Source organism: Phoenix dactylifera, chromosome 1, assembly GCF_051530095.1.
Source record: "Phoenix dactylifera cultivar Ajwa chromosome 1, Ajwa_hap1_PhDact_Kaust_v1.1, whole genome shotgun sequence".
NCBI lineage: Eukaryota > Viridiplantae > Streptophyta > Magnoliopsida > Arecales > Arecaceae > Phoenix > Phoenix dactylifera.
Genome location: NC_143190.1, coordinates 68,094,353 through 68,112,196, shown reverse-complemented (window position 1 = coordinate 68,112,196; position 17,844 = coordinate 68,094,353). Strand labels below are relative to the sequence as shown.

The window sequence follows — 17,844 nt, the reverse complement described above, 5'->3', positions numbered from 1 at the left end:
CTGAGGTTTCTGTCATGGTCTGGATCGCTTAACCTCGATCGATGATGCGAAGGCAATATTTTTCATGAATTTTATCGAATTATTTGTTTGGCACATTCTTATGCGAATCACAAGAACTTTCAATGAGTTTTAGGAAGGCATTGAAGACTACTTTGGATGCAGTATGTACATAAGAACAGTCCCGTATGAGGATTTCTGTTGATTTGGGGAAAAAAATCTCATCTTTTAGGTGAACATTATTGAAGTGATATTTTGACCGCCATGGTAAGGTGATACCATCTTCCTCCATTCATGAAGAAAGCATCAGATTTTGTATTGGTAATTGGTATTAAAACATGGCTGTGTTTGACAAGCAAAGGTGGTAAAGCAATCTAGGTTTCCTCCATTAGTTTATATTACAACTAAACTGCCTTGCCTCTTAACAGTTCAATAAGTAACAGGAGACCCAACCTAATAGATACCAATTCCCTCTAGAACCCCATTAAAATATGTGACAATGTTTCTATGATATTCTTTGGTTTCATTTTGTCTCGTTCGAGAAGCTATGTTACCTGGACACTGTTTTTAAAGATTCTAGAAGTGCTTTTTTTTTTTGACACTTTTGAACATCCGGTCACAACAAGAGAGGATATAAAACAGCTGGAGACTGTACTTTCGAAGAGTCCTGCTAACTTTTAACCAAAAGTGCTGACACTGGGCACTTATTATGGAGGGTTACGTTGAACACTCTTAATCTCCAGCTATGTGCCATTTTATTCTTAATATAAAATTATTATGATTAATTATCAATTTAAGTAACTTAATATATTTTAGATAGTCCTAAAGAATCCTAATGAATAACTTAAACAACTTGCAAAGCCATCCATGATCTATTATTTTATTTGTTAAGCATCATGTATGATATATCCATCTACTTTTCTTTTCAGTTTTTTTTTTCTGAATAAACATCTAAATGTTGCATATAAAAATATATGCTATGTTCCTGTTTTAAATTTTGGAGGCCGTGCTTGAAACTTGTGGATGCTTATACACTTAATCACCTATTTGGCAATGCGAAGTAGCAAGGAACCACAGAATATTTTTGTTTCAGGATATTCCAATTCCATTTATTTGACAACCCCTGGGTTACATTTCCATTAGATGCCAATTGCCATCATAATCGATCCATGAAAATCAAAAAATAATCATATAATCTTTGAGAAGTTGCAATATAAAACAAAACAAGAGTTGTAAGTGTGTGGAATATTTGCTTCTAGTTAGTTACACATTCTCATGCATCACAAGAATATACGAGGCTATAAGGATTAGGGAAAGCCCGCTTTCCCTCTCCCAATATCTCCCGAGATTGGATAATTAATAAGGAATCAAGGAAACATCAGTACCGGGCGATTTTATTAAAGAAGACAATCACAGCTATATATATTGCGACACACTTTCGAGGTATCAACTATTGGGGTAGAGCTTAGGGCAGCATAGAAAGGAATCTCCTACGCGAGATGGATGTTGGGGGTTAGGAGCATTGTCTTTGAAGAGGACTCAGTCGTTGTGATCGAATGGATACGGAATGAGGGACGGAGGGGGGAGGAACGCCCGTTGCCATGCGATATTCATTGGTTGATGAGGGAGTATAGCGTCTTCCAGGCCTTGCATGTATAGTGGAAGGTGAACAAGATGATTGACTGAATTGCTTCGTTTACTGTCCAACACTTTGGAGAGATTTTTTGGACATATAATTTATCTATTTTTCTACATTTGAGCCATCTTCTATCTTTTAGCTTTGTTGGCTGTGCTTATGCTGAAAAAACAACCCGATCTCGTTCTCAAAGATGAGATGCATAGCCGAACCCAAAACGGCAGTCGGAACCGGCCCGGTTCGAATCCGAACCACAAGACGGCAGGATAACGGACGATTATATCGGCTGAGTTCGAGCTATATGTGTGCGTGTGTGCGTGCATGTGTGTGTGTGTGTGTGTGTGTGTGAAGGCAACCCAAGGGCAAGAGTTGGATCGGCAAGGAGAGGGGCATCGGCGATGTCGTCGGTGTACGTGTTGGAGCCGCCGACGAAGGGAAAGGTGGTGGTGAACACGACGTTGGGGCCCCTCGACATCGAGCTGTGGCCGAAGGAAGCCCCCAAGGCCGTCCGCAACTTCGTCCAGCTGTGCCTCGAGGGATACTACGACCGCACTATCTTCCATCGCGTCATCAAATCCTTCATCGTCCAGGGCGGCGATCCCACCGGCACCGGCTCTGGTACCGCTTCTTTCCTTTCCCCCTTTCCCCTTCTCTCGCTCTCTTTTCCTCGTCGAACACCAATTGATCTTTTTTCCCCTTATTTTTCTCTTGTTTTGTATCAGTGAGATTAGGGCTGTGGGAATTAAGCTTGTAAGCTTAGTTGAGAATCACACATGATGTAGCGAAATTCTTGATTTTTTCCGTCTTCTTTGACAAAATTAATCCAAGAATTGTTTAGGGCTGATTAGATGGGATTGTAGACAAAGTCAACGAAGATTAGATTTTTCTTTCTTTGACGGTGTAAGATCAGATGCTTGAAACTCAAATGTTTTTTGCTTTTGTTTGTTTGTTAGTTTGTGAGATTAGGGTTGATGGTTACTCTATCAGGTTTTAGGGTTATAAGCTTCATTAAGAATCTGAGACCATGTAGACTTAGAGATGGGCACTGGGCCGGGCCGCCCACGGCCCGGCACGGCACGGCACGAAGCAGGCCGTGCCTGGCACGGCCCGCCAGCTACAGTGCCGTGCCGTGCCTGGCACGGCCCATTTGATAGGGCCGTGCTGGGTCACAGGGTACTGGCCCGTGGGCCGTGCCTGGCACGGCCCGCTTCGGGCCTGGGCCGGCACGGCCCGGTCTAGGCCCGCGGGCCAAGCACGGCACGGCCCATAAGGGCCTGGGCCGGGCTGGCACGCGGGCCTGGCACGGTCCGGGCCTGGGCCCGGCTCGGCCCGATAAAAATTAATGCTTCATAAATTTTTTTAATAAATTAATAAATATTGAACACTAAGGATTTATGAATATAAAGCCACCTTAATGGTGGGGGGTTTGGCATAGACCCCTACCAGTTTATTAATTTAAATCAAAATGGTACATGAAGGGAGGTTTGGACCTTGGTCTGACCTCCAGAATACAATAAGAAAGGGCCGAGGTTTGGACCTTGGTCTGACCTCCAGAATACAATAAAAATGTACAATTATAAAAAATTAAGAAATCTTACTAATCATCAGTGATTCAGTGAATCAGTATTCACTCTTCAGTCTTCACTCTTCAGTCTTCAGTCTTCAGTCTTCAGTAGTGTTTGTATCATCATCATCAGAGGATGTTGTATTATGTCCACTTTTATCTTGAAGTCTTGCCTCAGCATCCAGCCAATCCTTGAAGCAGAGAAGCATCTCCACCGTTTCGCCCGTCATCCTACTTCTCTTTTCGTGAAGAACACGCCGACCTGCACTAAAAGCGGATTCCGATGCTACCGTGGACATCGGCACAGCTAAAATATCGCGTGCAATTGCAGACATAACAGGATATTGATTTCTAACACTCTTCCACCAAGATAATACATCTAGATTCTCTATTTGATTTTCATCATATGCAGACTGAAGATCATTTCGTAAATAAAATTCTAGTTCACTACTTAAAGATGAAGAAGATGAAGAGGAACTTGAAGCATGTGTGTGTCTTCTCTGTGCAATGAATGAAAAAATAGATGACGAACGAGAACTACTAGAAGGAGAAATAGAGGTTTGTATTTGTGTTCTAGATCCACGAATTTTTTCATCATATATAGCATAAATATCATAAAGAAGTTGTTTTACCTCATTTTTAGCAGATTCAGAATCTTGATTCATATTTTCAGAGTATGCATCAAGTAAAATTAGCACGCCATTTAATTTAACTCTAGGATCAAATACAGCAGCTAAGTTATGCATAGGACATATCTTGTCCCAATACTCATTCCATTTAGATTCCATTAGGTCAATAATAGGCATTAAAACATCATCATATCTATGTTCTGCAAATTTTTGACTAATTATATATGCTTGTTGTAAAAATGAACATGAAGTAGGGTAATAAATACCAGAAAGAACATTGGTAGCATTATAAAAACTAAGCAAAAAATCTTCCAAAATTTTTCCTTTATTCCAATCAGTTTTAGACAATGTAAAGCCTAATCCACGATCATTAATATATGCACTTAATAAGTTCTTATATGGGTATGCATCATGTATCATGCTATATGTGGAGTTCCAACGAGTAATTACATCAAGTTTAAATTTTTTAAAACGTTTACCATGATTTACGCATAATTCCTTAAATTCTTGAAGTCTTGATCTTGAAGCATGAATAAAAGAAACTGCATTTCTAATTTTTGAAATCACATCTTGAATCATGCCCATGCTAGCTTGAACAGAAAGATTTAAGATATGACATGCACATCTAATATGCAGTAAATTTCCATCTAATATGGGATGCAATGAGTCTTTTAATAATGCAACAGCAGAATTATTATTAGATGCATTATCAAAAGTAATAGACATAATTTTATCATTAATATTATATGAACATGCAGTTTGATAAATTATATTTGAAATTTGTTGCCCAGAATGTGGAAAATCAAAAGCACGAAAAGCAAGAATACGTTTATTTAATTGCCAATCATTATCAATATAATGAGCAGTAATGGCAATAAAACAATTACTACCTACAGATGCCGACCAAATATCAGAAGTTAATGAAATTTTTACATTTAAAGTAGAAAGTGTTTCAATTAAATTTTGTTTCATTGCTAAAAAGTTGGTCATAGCTACTCTTCTAAATGTACGCCTACTAGTTCTTTTGTAAGCAGGTTGTAGGTTTAATTGAACATATTCTTCAAAATTAAAAGATTCACATAAACTAAAAGGTAATTCATCCTTAACTATCCATTTTACAAGTGCTTTTCTTTGATTTTCATGATTATATGCAAAATTACCTACAAGTAATCCCCCTTGTATATTAAGGGTACTTTGAGTTTGAGCATGAGAATCATGCATCCTATGACTCTCTTGATGTCTTTTTAAATGCCCTGTTCCCCCACTACTACTACAACTATAAAGTTTGGCACATTTTTTACATTTAGCTTTCCAGATTCCCTCAACCATAACTCTATCAAATTCATTCCATACAGCACTAGTCCTCTTACGAGAAGAGGTTTGACCTTCACTCGGTTCACCAGTTCTAGAGGAACTAGGAACATAGGGTTGGGGATTAGTTTCTTCTCCCTCAGAAACAGGAGGAATGCCAAACTGACTTTCCTCAAAAGATGACATATCTATGATTAATTCAAAAAATAAAAACTAACCGCAAGGAGGAATTGAGTAGAGGGTCGGAGGGCAGAGGCAGAGCCGAGATTCCGAGCTTCCTCTTGTGCTCTCAACAGAAGCGACCTTCTCTTCTCAACAGGAACCTCCTCTTGTGTAGCACTTGAACAAACTAAAAATTAAATTGCTAGAAGAGCACTTTAGAAGAGAGAAATAATAGCAGTAGAGAAGGAAAGAATGAGAGGTTTGGTGTGGTGAGAATGAGGGAGGAATGGGCTATTTATAGATGCCCAAAATTTTTTTCCCAAAATACCCCTCAATTCAGCCGTTATTGGACTGTTGGGAGGGGTAAAAGGGTCATTTTCACGAAAATAGCCGTTGAAAACGGCTATTTTCCTCCCCCCTCTCCAGACGGGCCGTGCCTGGCACGGCCCGTCTGGAGCCGTTACGGGCCGTGCCAGGCACGGCCCGTTTGAAGCCGTTGCGGGCCGTGCCTGGCACGGCCCGTTATCGCCCGTTACGGGCCGTGCCTGGCACGGCCCGTGGCGTGCCGTGCCCGGCCCGGCCCACCAATAGAGGGGCCTGGGGCCGGGCCGGGCTGGTGTTCCGTGCTGGACGGGCCGTGCCAGGCACGGCCCGTTTAGTCCTTAGGCCCGGTGGGCCTGGGCCGGGCCGGGCCGGCACGGCCCGTTGCCCAACTCTAAGACCAATTCAACATTTTCTGCTTTTTGTGAGAAAAAAGGAGTTTCATCAAAGAAGATTGCCTGCAGTTGCAATGATGGTTATAGTTTATCACTATGTTGCAAATCAAGGCTTCGTTTAGATGATCCAAGAATCAGTTAAAGCAATCTTGACTTAGGACATGATATTTAGTAGACAATGAGGAATGGGGTTAGCCATGAGAAATGACTCAGTTTTAGAAGAGTATGCTATTTTACATTGCTTTGCTTCACAATGGAAATAGCATCACAAAAAGATTAGAAGAGTCAGGAAAAAGAGGTGCTCTATCTTTATCTTAGAGGCTTGCTAAAGTTGTGGGACTTCATCACAACTTCCTTTTTATTTGAGAACTGGGGTTTCGATCTATTGGGTGCTGATCTTGGACTATTTTTTGGATTCTATCTTGGTATTCTGGCAAACCGTTATATTGCTGTTTCTTGGTTTTCTAATATTAACATGGTCTTTTATTAATCACACAATGTATCTTTTTTTTTCTGCAAAAATAAAAGGAGAGTAATGATCTTGCTATCAAGGCCTTTGATGGCACTCTAAGTGGGCTGAAAGTCCTAGGAGACTAACTAGTGTTTAAATGCTGTTTTAGGAGTTCTTTGCACATACTTTATTATTCTATTAGGTAATGTACATAATTTTGTTTATTTTTTGGCTAATTTAATTAGTTTCTAATTGTGGAATTTAGACTCTATGATTAATATGGATAGGTCATCTTCAAGAGCGTTGACATGTAACATGTTTTCCATCTCGTAGGTGGCGAAAGCATATATGGAAGTACGTTTGCTGATGAATTCCACTCTCGTTTGAGATTTAACCATAGGGGCTTAGTTGCATGCGCAAATGCCGGCTCACCACATTCAAATGGAAGCCAGTTCTTTGTAACATTAGATCGATGTGATTGGCTTGATCGAAAGAATACAATTTTTGGAAAGGTGATGACCGCTACTTTTTTCATCTCTTTCTGACTATTTAAATTATAGTTCCAACTGAAACCCCAATATCTACAGGTCACTGGGGATTCAATATATAACCTTCTTCGGTTGGGCGATGTTGAGACTGATAAGGATGATCGACCTTTATACCCACCTCCAAAGATCCTTTCTGTTGAGGTAGGTTTTTATGGATTTGGCTTTCTGTTATATTTGCAAATCAACATGCAACTTTATTTTACCCAACAAATTGCAAAAAAATGGGTTATTGCAATGAATTAGCTTCTTATTAAAATATTGAGGCACTTAAGTTGGATTCAAAATGCCTTTGGGATTGACATCATCTTAGGTTGAGGAAGCGTGATGGGGGAAGGCTGGGATGTAAGATAATGAAAAAGAGATAAAAAAACAACAAGAAAAGGATTGGTTGGAGTGGAGGAACCACATGTTTCTACATTGGAGTTTGTTTGTCATTGTCATCAAAATATGAGTGCTGTGCCAACTGAGGAGGAAAGCCTAAAATTTTTAGCTCTTACTCACAGGTGGAGACCTTAGTCATATATAGGGCTCCTTACATCCAATCTTAAATATTAATGGCCCATTACATAAAAGCAGGTATAAGGTGAATAAATGAAAGGAGTAGTGGGTAGACTGGATTGGCTTATTATTAATGCATGCTCTTCCAAAATTCTCATTCTGAATTGTTGCAAATATATTTTAATTCCTATCTTTCCAAGAAAATCTGGTAAAAGAACCTTTCTTTTAATTGCTATTTTTATATCTTTGCATATCATTCAATTATTCATTGCAGCAAATTTTTGTCCTAATTGCTATTTTTATATCTTTGCATATCATTCAATTATTCATTGCAGCAAATTTTTGTCCTGTTCTTTGTTTTCCTAAAATGATATCAAAGGATATTTTGAACATGTCTTGTATGCTGTGTAGTGCTCGATACCTCTGGATGTTCCCTATTTTATGTTCTTTTCAGTGTATTTACATATAGTGTGAAATTTGCTTACTTGTTCTAGTTCAGACTACATATTGCGATTTTCTCTTACTCTAAGAATTCACATGCGTAGATTCAGTTTGTAACCCCAGTACTTTAGTTCATGACTTTCTTGCTTTATGATTGTTTAGATAATTAGTACATCATATATTAATTCCCTTAGTTAAAAATATTTGTCTTTGAAACTTGTTTAGGTACTTTGGAATCCATTTGATGATATAGTCCCAAGGAAGGTGCCTGAGAAGCCTCAGTCTTGGAGCAAGGTTGATGTTGAGGGACAAGAGAAGAAGAAAGCTGTTAAGTACGTACTTTTTGCATCTTACTGCTTCAATTTTATGGACCGTATAAGTACATCCATTCTTCATGTACCAATTTATATCATCATAACTAACTTAGTTATAAGATATCTCTGCTAATATAACTTGCATCAAATAGGCAGCTAAATGTGCTATCTTTTGGAGAAGAAGTAGAAGAGGATGAAAAAGAGGCGGCAGATATAAAGGATAGGATTAAGAGTATTCATGATGTATTAGATGATCCTCGTTTTCTCAAAGAAGAACCGCAAAAAGAACCATTGGTGAGAAACTACTGTAGTAGATTTAGAACCATTCTATCCTGAAATTTCACATTCCTATTTTTACCTTTGCAGATTGTCAGTTATTCTTGGACATAACATGGATGGACTTGTCATTGTGGTTCTTACTATAGTTTGTAATCATAAAAAATACTATATTGTTTTGTTATTGCACTGAACAAAGCCAAACAAGAAAGTATTGATTATTTTTTAACATGCAGACTTCAGCAGAACAAGAAAAGAAAAAGGATATTCATTTATCTGTCAGAGAAGTTTTAAGCTCCAAGAAAGGTGGTTCTACGAAAGATCCAGAAATTAATTATCCTGACACTTATGATCATAGCGATGATGATGAGGCAAAGTTTGATGAACGGATGCGTTTGCAAATTCTGAGAAAGCGCAGGGAGCTGGGAGATATCAGCACTCATGAAAAGTCATCCACTGGTACTGTACACTTATGCGTTGCTTTCCATTCTGTTATACAAGGAACGTGATGAGGATACATCCTTTGCCAATGCTAGCATTTTTCCCTTCTCTTGGTCCAAGTCTTTGCTCCTATTCAACATGAAGTGTATAATTTTTTTTTGAAACAAATAATACGATGCCTATATAGACTAGCTGGTTAGTTCTCATGAACATTTTTCTTTAATACTGATTTTTGGTAAATGGCACGAACATTTGTTAAATAGAAGTGAGTACAAGAAGAAGTATGTTGTCTCCTTTTCATTTTAGGTGGATAAGTTGATGACAAAACTCCATTAGAAAGAGGAAATAATGTGGAAGACAATAAAATACTTAAAGCAGAAAAAATGTAGGTCTGCTGATTTACTTGTATGGACCACTCTTGGCCTGATTTCAACTTGAAATTTCTAGGATAATGTATGCTTGACCAGACCAACTTTGAAATTTTCGGGTATTCTTGATCAGACCAAATTTGATTTTTTTGGGCCATGCTGAATCCTAATCCAAATTCTTTCTTTCAAGGTCTGAAACCAGCTATATTTATGCTCTACGATGGTAACTTGTTGAACTATTGATCCCATTTTTGTTCACCTATTCAATTGGCAATATTGGCTTAGCTACTCAAACCCTAATACCAAGTATGCATCTATTTGCTGCCCTTTCACTCAAACATTACACCATATTGCATGAGAGGTGGTGCCGCAAAAACTCGCAGTTGCATAAGTTGGCTTATTGAATTCCAGGGTTATGCTCAAAATTTCCATTGAGATGTTGCCTACACTGGATTCTTAATTATAAACGTTATATGAAACTAGTTCTCTAAAATGTAAATAATCTCATAGTCAGGGTTACAATTTGTTAGTTGACTATAATTCCTGAAAAAGATCAGGAAATTGCTGGGATTAAAATTACCTTTAGTTGCATGTGAGGGATTAAGAACACTGGTTCAGAATCAGCTGCGTGGAACTCCATTACTTCATGAAAATTTTGCACATCAAACTGCCATGAGTCCAAAATCTGGAATCGGGTGTATGTTTAGATTTTTCATATTTAAGTATTGAAAAGTGTAAGTCCTAAAAATATGTGGTTTCCATCATAGATTCAGGCATATCTTGTATGTTAGGCAGGTGATTGAGTGGTTAGATAGATCTGGATAGTGTTTGGAACAACCGTTATGGTGCTGGTCACCAATACATGGTTCAACCGTGGCTCACCTATGATTCGACCATCCAACTCCCATTTTAGTTCTCATATATCCGGATTGATCCATGCCCCTTTGTTGCTTCACAATTCAACCTCAGAGTCACCAAAAAAGAAAAAAACGAAGAGGTTGAGGAGGTTAGGTTTAGGCATGTATTCCGTGCTTGCTTCTCGTCACGGTTCTTGCCGGATCTCCACCTCCTCTGCTGGATCCCCATCAGATCCCTACCGCCTAGCCTTGATTCCCACCACAGGCTTCCGCTTTCATCAAATTGTGTTGCTTGGCCTTGAATCAAATTTGATATGGCTGCATCGTCTTGAAAGCCACTGATCTGGTCTCCCCACTTGAAATCCTGTTAGATGTAGCTGCATTGGCTTGAATCTCCTTGGATCATGTCACCTCAAAAAATCCTCCTACAACCAGTCCTCTTCCCTTGCCTTCGACAAAGGGTGGAGAACTATAGAAGAGGATTGAGAAGCAAAACTCGGGCATCGAAGGGAAAGGAGCCCTTTTAATTTCTTTCCTCATTCATTTTTACTTTAAATGCATTTTTAACTTGGGGTGGGTGGGAACTGGGTCAACTCATTCCGGACTGATCAGTTCAATTGTTTGACCCAACGGATCAAACAGATTTGTGGGAAGTGGGTCTTTGGGTGACCCAACCTGCTAGAGGTTGTGGGTGATGGGTCAGGCAATTCAATCTGTTCTTAGGTCAAACTGGTTTTTGGGAAGAGTGGGTTCTGGGTGACCCAACCCACCAAAGGTCATGGGAGATGGGTTGGGCGAGTCAACCCGTTCACCCTGGTCGATAAACATTGATGTGGATTGATTCTGATACATTGGGCTCTAATTTTTTGCAGATAAATCTACTCGGAAGGATCGTGAAGTATCACTTTCAAGGTATCGCTCCCAATCTAGCTATGTGCTGATATCTTAAATTTTTCTTATTCTATGTTTTTCAAGTTTTCATGTGTTTCTTGAGTTCTCATCTCCTTATGTTTAGATATTCTGTTTTCGTTTCTTACACCTTGTTTGAGTCACCACAATTATTTAATGAATATTTTTTTAACTTGATCATGTACAAAAACTTTGAACTTTCATTAATTCTTATCCAGTTTCTTTCTTTTAATGTAGCTGATGTGTGAGACATCAAGGATTTAATCATCTTCTTGTAGTGTTTATGTTGGTCAGTGATGGGTTATTGTACTGCATTGTGTCATGCTGACATCTGGCTTGCCTTGGACGGAGAAATAAGAAACATGTTCACAAGTCACACAAAAGCATGCTAGATACACTAGCAATATCTATGCTTCTAACATGTTTATTTTTTAATGATAAGTAGATGTGCTTGGAATACTCAAACTGAATGTTTGATTTTTCCTTTAAGGCACTTTACACATTTTGCTCATGAGTAATCTGACAATTGTATTAAACTATCTTGAGAAATCAAACTGACAGACTAATCATAAGAAATTTTAATGTCAATATAAGTATATTTTGACATGTGTCGATCATCTGGTATTTTGTATATTTGGAATTTGATCCAGTGCTGGTGGATATGGATGTGCACAATACACTTTTGTTTATCATGTTGGTAATCCTATAAGTAGTATTTGTTGAATGGCACATATTGTCATGGACCACCTACCATATACATAATACATTGCATTCATTTGTACAACCGTGCCTGTCTGTTGAGATGTTGTGCTTCACTATTGAATCCTTTATTGACTACATTAATTGCATTTATTGTAGCTCATGTTCCACGGTAAAAGCATGGGAGTGTCCATTTTGGTTCTTCACATTAAGTTTTTCTGCTTTATGTTGGCGACCCTATTATTACTATTTTATCAAGTTTCCTCTTTACCATTGATGGTCTTGTTGTTTACATACAAAATGAGATGTCATTCTCTCTTTGCTGCTCAACCATTGAAAAATTGTCGGAATTACATGACTTTGAGCCATTGTGGTTTCTCATTAGTTTCTCTGGATCTGTGCCCTATGTTATCCAATAGATTAACTTAAATCTTCCTCATTGCGAATAGTTACGATACTTATGGACAGCCACTAGCCATCTTGTCATATTTCTGAATGTTGTGTTTTCTACAAACTGTTTGTTATGAACATTGCATCCATTAGGTGATATCTCCATTTCTCAACCTCTTCATGATCTTGAAACATTTAACAGGAATTTTCTTTCCTAAATTTATTAAACTACTTTATGTGAGTTTCAGCAATGACTTGTTAGTTGGTCCAATTGATCTTGCCTGGTTATTTGAAGCTCAAACCCATTCTAAAGTCTTCCACTTTTGTCAGAGAAATCTAGGTGATTGTTTGAGGTTGATCTCGACCTAAGTAAATCAATCCTGGCTTGATCTTGTAGCCATGTTCTGTACTGCTCCTTTTATTACTTCCATCTGAGAGATTCATCCTGTTGATTTGCATTTTCTTTTTATTTTCTTTTAAATGCCTTTTAACCCTAAGAACCTTTAGTACATTTCTGATCCATTCTACCTGGAGTTAGATGTCCATCTTAAAGAATTGAAGTTGGATAGGTGCCGGAATATTAGATACTTGTCAAATGCTTCAGTTCTTGCTTCCAGTGGCTGAGGGAGAATTTGCATTTCTAACAGTGAGTTTGTGATGTAGGACATTCTAGACTGTAGGGGTCTACAGGGTCTAGAGAAGCAAGGCTTAAACCTATCGGTTGCTGGGAATTCCAGTGCAATAGTAAGTTAAGGGTTTTAAATACAGCAAAGCAATCAGCTGTGCTTTTGGCTAGACAGAGGGGTCTGTTGGTGGATTATAAGGGATAGATTTAAGGAGAAATAACAAAGACAGTAACATCAGATTTGATTCTGCAGTACTACAGATATGTGGAACTAGTGGTTTAGGGGCAGCAAGGTGAGGGTTTGCAGGGATCAACCACAGGTTGTGATGGAAGGCTGTTAGGCTTGCTGCTATGCCAGAACAAGGCATGCTTGGACATAGCCCTGATCTGACCTGAAAATAGACCCTGACAGGTGATTGTTTGCCTTCCACACACGACTATAATGGCACAATGGCAGGGGAGTAGTTTTCTGGATTAGGTCCGCATGCTCTAAGGGTCTAGTATGGTTCTGCTGCAGATTAGTTCACAGCAGCAACGGTAGAACAACCAGGCCACAGAAAATAAAGAATAGAAGCAAAACTGAAGACAGTAGAAAGTAGCAGAGGAGAGGCAGGATAATACTGGACTCACTAGGAATCACACCTAGGGTTTGAAGGCCTCACATCTTCGATGCAGAATCACACCATAAGAGTAAAGAAAACCAAAGACTCCATTCTTCCGTTCATAATCTGAGTAAACTTTGATTACATGAAACTTAAGAATCCTTTTTTATAAGAAAAGATAAACCTAATTCGACTCTATTTCAAAATCCCAAAACTGCCCATAATAAGGCCTGGTTACTGTTCACGGTTACTGTGGCTGAAGCAGTGCTGTGGAGAGTATTGCTACAGTAAATTGGTCTCATAAGCTAACAATTAAAATATGAGATCTTTTAGTCTCAACCTTTGATTTTAAAGTACTACTAAAAACTAAAAATAAGTGGAAACAAATAGAAAACAAAAAATTGACACCTATATTAATATCTAAGAAAAATTCCATGTTGCATCCGCTTAATGCACCATGACATGTTCTCAATCTCCATCTGTTTGGATTTTGAACCACCACAAATACATTGGAGGTAGGCTATTAATATTTTAGTGCTTATTAAGGTTGTAGGTGTTAAAATAAGTAGAAAGTAAATTACACAAAATGTGATCTGTCTTGTTTCCTTAACTTCACTTGGGCTTCAGTGCTTATATCTTTTGTGCAAGATTTGTGGTTATTATTTTTGGAAGGCATCATCACTAAAAGAAAATCTCATCTCATTCTTGAGACTGCATGTGCATTTCATATCATTTCTTTTGTGCCTAGACATTGATTAAAGCTGCTTTGTCATACTCGTTCCATTGTTTAAAAAGGCTATCGTTTTGGTTTCCTTTTTATGCTGGATAAGGGTAGCATGCCAGAACTTGCCGTCCTTTTTGTGCTGGACAAGGATAGTATGCTAAAAATTGGCCTCCAAATTGAATAATAACAAGTAGGATTGATATGGTTGAGAAATTAGATTGAAACAAATAATTTGTGGTGAACCAAATGTATTGGGATTTTTCCGTATATATTGAGGTTCTCTAGCATATAGAGCTAATCATTGTGGATCATTCCCTGGTATGCTCTAATTAATGCTATGCAGGAGCAATGCCGATGTTACTGAGGGCCAAATTACAAAGGTTGAAAAACTATCTATAAAGAAAAAGGGCATTGGCTCAGAAGCTAGGGCTGAACGTATAGCCAAAGCAGATGTTGACTTACAGCTACTTGGTCATGCTGACCAAGAAAGAGAGATGCGGAAACAGAAGAAGCGTAGGCTCCATGGTCGTGAAGAAGATGTATGTGTGAACTTTCCTGGTATCATATTAGTTTCATCTAATTTGTTCTATGATTCAATGAAGAAGATCCATCTTCTATTTTATTAGGATACAAAAAACATATTTGATTTAATGAAAATGTCATACCATCTCTGCATTTTGGCTAATGAGCAAAGTATTTTATGGTTTGACGTTCTTGCCTCCTCTAGTCAATAAGTTCTCACAAGATTTTGTCAAATATCTTTATCATTCTTAAAAGTCGGAAGCATCTCTCTTTCTTAATACTAATAGGCTTATTTTACAAGTTAAAAGTGCATGCATCTTTTTCCTTTCTTTGGTTATAGTTTGACTTATTCAGGGAAATTTTTCATTCCAGACACTAGCGAAGCTGGAGAGGTTCAAAAAGGGTATCAATGCCAAGCTCTCTGGACCTGGCAGTAGTGATTCTAAGGGCAATGACAAGGAAGATGAGTCAGGATGGATGACAGCCAAGTTGAAGTTCATACCTGAGTCTTCTGAAAAGGTACTTACACCATCTTATTGACCCTCCTCTTCCTCCTGTTTCTTCTTGTTCTTGTTTGTTTGTTTGTTTGTTTTTTAATTTTTTTTTATATATATCCAATGTACTAAGTTTGCAAACTGCTCACAGGATAATATGGCAAGGAAAGATGATCCAAATGAATACGTAGTGGTTGATCCTCTTCTAGAGAAAGGTAAAGAAAAATTTAACAGGATGCAAGCGAAGCTTAAGCGACGAGAACGGGAGTGGGCTGGCAAATCTATCACCTAGTTGTTTAACCAGGTGAGGTTTATCATAATGCTCTCATCCTTTGTATTCTTTCTCATTTGAATTGTTTTCTTGGACTATATGTATGCAAGCAGATATGAGGATTTCTTGAAGTTCACCAAGGATATAATACCTGGTGTTATAGTTCTGTCAGAACCTCCATAAGTAGATGCACGAAAACAGCCAAATTCTACATTTAGATATTTATCAATTTATTAGTACTGGCAAACAAGTTGAGATTATGCATCTCATGTTCAAAAATTCATAACTGAACTTGCTGTATATTTTTACTGCTTGACTTGCGAGTTGATTGATGCAATTTTTTATATCTTTAGACAGGCCTTACCTTTGATTAGACATGAGAAAATCCTGACAAGTGCTTAGCAGATTCATTGATATATTAGTTCTAGATGCATTAACTTGATAATTCATTTAAGGATGGAATTCGGTGGAAACAGCTAATTTGGCAGGTGACTGTACTTCTGTGACCATATAACAAGAATTGTAGGCATTACTGTGTGTCTCCAGTATTTGATGTTTGTTTTATGCATGTAGTTGTATTCATTACTATTGGAAGAGAGTTTTTCACCATTGATAGGTTTTTGAATCTTTTCAAAGAATTCATCTGTGTTATCTTAGGCCCACTTTTCCCAACCTTTAGATACAAATCTGAGCTACTTAGTTTGGTCTTTGGTCATAAATAAATCTTTTTTGAACATGCTTGTATATTTTGAGCCAGTTCTTGACCACTTCCTCCTGACCTTAGGTATTTACATGTTTCTAATGCTCATCTTATTCTTATATTCTCTCTATTGCTCAACAGGCTATTGAACATTGTCTGCTTTATTTTTGTCCTAGAAAGTTTCCAATAGGCAGTCATGTGACTATCATGAAAGTGCAATAGTACCTACTCACTTTGTCTACCGTCTTTCTGATTCAATTGCACGGCTTTATTGTCTCTTGAGATTTTCAGTATATTAGATCCAAGATGGAGAAAAATGATTGTTAACGAGAAATCGACCTACTATTTCGTATTTCACACAAATGTTCACAAGGGCATTGTTTTTGTGTCCCGTAGTTTGTGTCAAGACAAATGTCTGAACATATCTTTTTACAGCGGGGGATACTGTCAAATTTTTACCACATTCGTTTCCATTACATGCACATTGTCAAAAGAACATGCATAAGCGTTCTTGAGAGCCTCAATCGATCTGAGGGAAGTCCTTTTTTGAAAGATCTAGCAGTAGAGCTTAAGGGTGTATTTACTTTGTGTTCTCATTATAATCTTTTTCTCTTACCATTGGGATCGGGGGATACAGGCCCTCCATTGTGACGAGCATTTCGGTTGATGGCCATCTACTAGCTTGAACTTGCTCAACGAATGTAATTTAGCACAATTTATATTTGACCTTATTTCCTTGGTATGTCGATTACAGACTGCATGATTATTGACCTTTAAGAGCATAATGCATGCTAGTGAAAAAGCTATGCAGAGTTAGACCATCCGTTGTTTGGTGATTGAAATTGAATCTATGCGAATAAATCCTTGATTTAATATTTCTAATTTATCCTTGTTGACAGGGGGACTTCGATCTGGGCTGCGTTGCCAACTGTACAGGAATTTGCTCCCCATTTAACTCTTTTGAGTCTTGATGCATCTTGTAAGGTGCATGCTTGGACATTGATGTACTGCCTTGGACCTCTGGGCAAACGACAGGTCTAGTACGACAGCAGTGAGTGACTCTCCCATGAGCTTTGTAATATTTGGGGTTTTCCATTGCTCAAATCAATCATTTATGCGGTGCATGGTCCCTGGAATCACCTTGAACTATATGTCCTTTCTCTGATGTGTTTTCCTCATTGCTGGAGAAATGGAGAGGCTTGTATTGGGCTGTTAACTGACCAAAAAAAAGCGATGGCTTTGATAGAGTTATGCGCATATACGGGTTTATATTTATTTATTTATTTTTTTAAATGCTAAAATGGAGAGCAAGCATTAAATATTTAAAAATCGTGAAAACAGTGTTATTTGAAAGTAATATATTATTTATAATATTATTTTTTAATACATGATTTTTTTTTTGTTATAGAAGATTAGGTTAAATTAAATAGAGTTCTAGATGATGAGAATTTTAAAAAATTGCATTTAATAGATTTGTGGAAAGAAATGTATTCTTTTGGGCGGTGGTGCTGTGGCGCGCATGTGAAGGCGCATGTGAGAAAGAGGATCGTATCTTTTGGAAAGCCTGTGATGATACCCCCACACATGCATGTAAGCATGTTCGCGTGCATGCACGTATGAAGGTGTGTGTGGTATAAGTATGTACATGGGACGTATGTCTGTCCGTTTTCTAAGATCACCAAAATATATAATTTTTATT

At 38.0% G+C, this 17,844-nt stretch overlaps 1 protein-coding gene across 1 annotated transcript; it reads left to right on the top strand.

Moving 5' to 3' along the window:
* The first annotated feature begins 1,937 nt into the window (after window positions 1–1,937).
* LOC103721043 (Cyclophilin-like peptidyl-prolyl cis-trans isomerase family protein) lies at window positions 1,938–17,402 on the top strand. The gene is made up of 11 exons (XM_008811075.5): window positions 1,938–2,251; window positions 6,800–6,978; window positions 7,054–7,155; window positions 8,179–8,285; window positions 8,420–8,561; window positions 8,780–9,002; window positions 11,082–11,121; window positions 14,502–14,697; window positions 15,053–15,199; window positions 15,326–15,478; window positions 17,045–17,402. The coding sequence occupies exons 1-10, from the start codon at window positions 2,032–2,034 to the stop codon at window positions 15,464–15,466; spliced, it is 1,497 nt and encodes a 498-aa protein (XP_008809297.3). The 5' UTR covers window positions 1,938–2,031; the 3' UTR covers window positions 15,467–15,478; window positions 17,045–17,402.
* The last annotated feature ends 442 nt before the right edge of the window (window positions 17,403–17,844 follow it).

Excerpts from the sequence above, each read along its gene's own strand:
- LOC103721043 (XM_008811075.5), top strand. The coding sequence starts at position 2,032 with ATGTCGTCGGTGTACGTGTTGGAGCCGCCGACGAAGGGAAAGGTGGTG. Across the intron at positions 8,286-8,419 it reads GAGAAGAAGAAAGCTGTTAA|GCAGCTAAATGTGCTATCTT; the intron begins GTACGTACTTTT and ends TGCATCAAATAG. Across the intron at positions 9,003-11,081 it reads TCATGAAAAGTCATCCACTG|ATAAATCTACTCGGAAGGAT; the intron begins GTACTGTACACT and ends AATTTTTTGCAG.